Consider the following 3,468-nt stretch of genomic DNA (forward strand, 5'->3'; position numbering starts at 1 on the left):
ATTGATATATGAATATTGTTTTGTTGGTTAAATTCTTGACTAAGTAATGGGTCTTCAATTTAACAAGCAACAATTAGTTTAAATGTTTGTTTTCATTTCATTTAAACTAAGAAAACATTTTCTCCATAGTGGTAATGAAAGCAATAGATTACTCTTTGGATTTGGTGACTCTGAAATCCTAATGTTAATTGATTTTCACAAGATTACATGCTTCATTAGTTTTGTGACTTTGATTAAAGAAATATGCTATGAGCTTCTCTAGTCATTTTAATACAAAAGAAGAGTTGAGGCAAGTTATGCTTATAAATTGCTATAGCCAAGTTAGATCATAAACACAAGTATTGCACCTTGGTATTCTCATGATTATTTAACCAAATGTTCAAGTAATGAAATTCCAATGTCAACCATCTTTCTCTCATTGATTTTATATCAAATTCTTATTTTAGTTGAATTGTCCACTTAATTCTACTTTTATTTCAAGAAATCTCACAAATATCAAAATCCCCATCTTTTATTCTTATTGTTATTTTACAAGTATTTGTACAACAAAGATTTTCATAGAGTTATACAACTGAACCATTCCCCGTGGATTCGATCCCTTTACCACTATACACTATTTTAGTGTGTAAACATTTAGGGTATTTATTTTGTTGGTCTCGACACCTATCAAATTTTGGCGCCGTTGCCGGGGACTGGTTTATTTTTAATCAATTTATCTCTCTATGCCCAGATCTCAACGTACAGGTAACTTGATCTACAAACCGGAAATTGAAAAAGAAGCAAAGCGTTTGGCGAAGGAAAAACGAGTTGAACGTGGTCAAACTTCTAACCCCCACAGGGACCCGGAGGTTGAAGCCGTTTCATCAAGTGATCCGGAACCCGATTCTAGTCCCGATCCTCGCCAAAAAATTCCCGAAACACCACCCTTACACCAAAACCCACCTATTATTGAACCATTTATAATGACAGAAGGAGAAGTTCCCGAGAGAACTTTGAGACAAATGATGGAGACCGATGTTACACAAACTCCAACCGGTATCAACTACCCGGTATTGGAAGGAGGCTCAGAATTGAAGTCCAGTTTGGTCCACCACCTACCAACTTTTCGTGGATTGGAAAATGAAGACCCACATAAACATTTGAAGATGTTCCACATCATATGCACTAGCATGAAGCCACAAGGGTCAACCGATGACCTAATCAAGCTAAGGGCATTCCCCTTTTCATTGGCCGATAGAGCAAAAGATTGGTTATTCTATCTTCCACCGGGGTCGATAAACTCATGGACCGATATGGCAAGAACTTTTCTTGACAAATTCTACCCCGCCTGAAGAGTCTCAAGTCTTAGAAATGAGATTTGTGGAATCCGCCAAGGTCAAAATGAGACCTTTCATGACTATTTGGAGAGATTCAACAACTTGTGCTATAGTTGTCCGCAACATCAAATCCCGGAACAACTCCTCATTCAACACTTTTATGAGGGATTGTTACCAATGGAGAGAAGACTAGTTGATGCTTCAAGTGGTGGAGATGTCTTTAGCAAAACTCCACAGCAAACAAGACAACTCTTCAACACTATAGCCGCAAATTCACAACATTTTGGCCCACGCCAAGATATGAAGAGAGAAACTCAACAAAAAGTCAATGAAGTGGGAACACCAAGCCTCGAGTCTCAAATCAAAGACTTAACCTCCGTTGTCCAAAAGCTCACCATGGGACAAACTGCACAAGTGATGGTTTGTGGAATATGTGAAACAATGGGACATCCTACGGACATGTGCCCCATTCTTCAAGAAGATGTGGAACACATAAATGCTGCAGGAGAGTTTCAAAATTACCACAACAAGCCATCCGGTTACCAAAATGCATACAATTCTAGCTGGAGGCCAAATCCCAACATGAGCTACAATCCAAGACCATTGCCCCAAAATGCATTGGTTAGACCTTCCTACCCATCACAACAACCTCAATACCAACACTCCCAACCACATTATCAATCCAAACCACATTACCAACAACCTCCGCAATCCCAATCGAATAACTCCGAAATGTCTCTTGAAGACATTGTCAAATCCTTAGCCACTAGCACCCAACAATTCCAAAATGAAGCAAACACTAGAATCTCCAATTTGGAAAATAAAATGGGAGATATAGTCGCATCTTTAAATAGGTTGGAAAGCCGTGGTAAACTCCCTTCTCAAACTGAAAAGAATCCAAATGTCAGTATGGTTACATTGAGAAGTGGAAGAGAAATCGGAGAAAGTATCCCAAAGGAGGCTTCTAAAGAAGAGGAGGGTGAGGTCATCCCAAGTCAAGACACGAAGGAGAAAAGTAAAGGTGAAGTTCCAAGGGTGGTCACGCCCATAGTAATTCCACCACCATTTCCCTCCCGACTTGCCCCCTCGAGGAAGAAAGAGGAAGAAAGAGGAATCTTAGACACCCTTCGAAAGGTTGAGGTAAACATTCCATTGTTAGATGCAATCAAGCAAATCCCAAGGTATGCTAAATTTTTGAAAGAAATTTGCACTAACAAAAGAAAACTTCAAGGACATGAAAAGATTTCAATGAGTGAAAATGTTTCCGCTATTTTACAAAGAAAACTCCCACCAAAATGCAAAGACCCGGGAATGTTTACAGTTCCTTGAAAAATAGGGGATGTCACTTTTAGTAGCGCCATGCTCGATCTTGGTGCTTCTATTAATGTCATGCCCTATTCGGTATATGAATCGTTAAAAACCGGACCTTTAAAAAAAACGGGTGTTACTATACAACTTGCGGACAAATCAAGTGTTATCCCTAGGGGTGTCTTAAAGGATGTTTTAGTACAAGTAAACCAATTGGTTTTTCCAGCGGATTTTTATGTGATTGATTTAGAGGAACAAGCTTCCTCTAAATCGGCTCTAATCTTACTTGGAAGACCATTTTTGAAAACGGCTAAAACAAAAATCGATGTGTATGCGGGTAATCTCACAATGGAATTTGACAGTGAAGTAATTGATTTCAATATTAATAACGCCATGAGATACCCTAGAGAAGTTTCCTCTTTGTATTTTGTTGATATTGTTGAGCCTTTAACTCAAAATTTATTTGAATCTACTAACCAAGAATTGTTAGAGATGAGTAAAGGTCGTGACCAAAGAAGTATGAAGGGGGAGATAAAACGCCATCCCTCAAAACTCGAAATTGATAAAGCGATTGACGAGTTGGATACAGGGAAAACTTACAAAGATAATGGACAGCAATTGAAGCCGTTCTATGAAGGCTTTGATTCAAATGTTCAATATTTCGTCCAATTGGACGCCCCGAAGTGTTAGGTCAAAAGGGAAGCACGTCTCGCCAAAGACGTTAAAGAGGGGATTTTTTGGAAAGCTATGCTTTCAAATAAACATGTGTTTTATGTTTGAAAAAAAATAAAAAAAAATAAAAAAAATAAAAAAATTTCCAAACGGATCGCGTGTACTCGGTATA

At 38.4% G+C, this 3,468-nt stretch overlaps 1 protein-coding gene across 1 annotated transcript; it reads left to right on the top strand.

Moving 5' to 3' along the window:
• The first annotated feature begins 1,493 nt into the window (after positions 1-1,493).
• LOC145111689 (uncharacterized) lies at positions 1,494-2,645 on the top strand. The gene has a single exon (XM_079047948.1). It carries the CDS (start codon positions 1,494-1,496, stop codon positions 2,643-2,645), a length of 1,152 nt encoding a protein of 383 aa, XP_078904074.1.
• The last annotated feature ends 823 nt before the right edge of the window (positions 2,646-3,468 follow it).

The sequence above is a fragment of the Lactuca virosa genome, chromosome 5 (assembly GCF_052849685.1).
Source record: "Lactuca virosa cultivar CGN04683 chromosome 5, Lactuca_virosa_CGN04683_v6, whole genome shotgun sequence".
Taxonomy (NCBI): domain Eukaryota; kingdom Viridiplantae; phylum Streptophyta; class Magnoliopsida; order Asterales; family Asteraceae; genus Lactuca; species Lactuca virosa.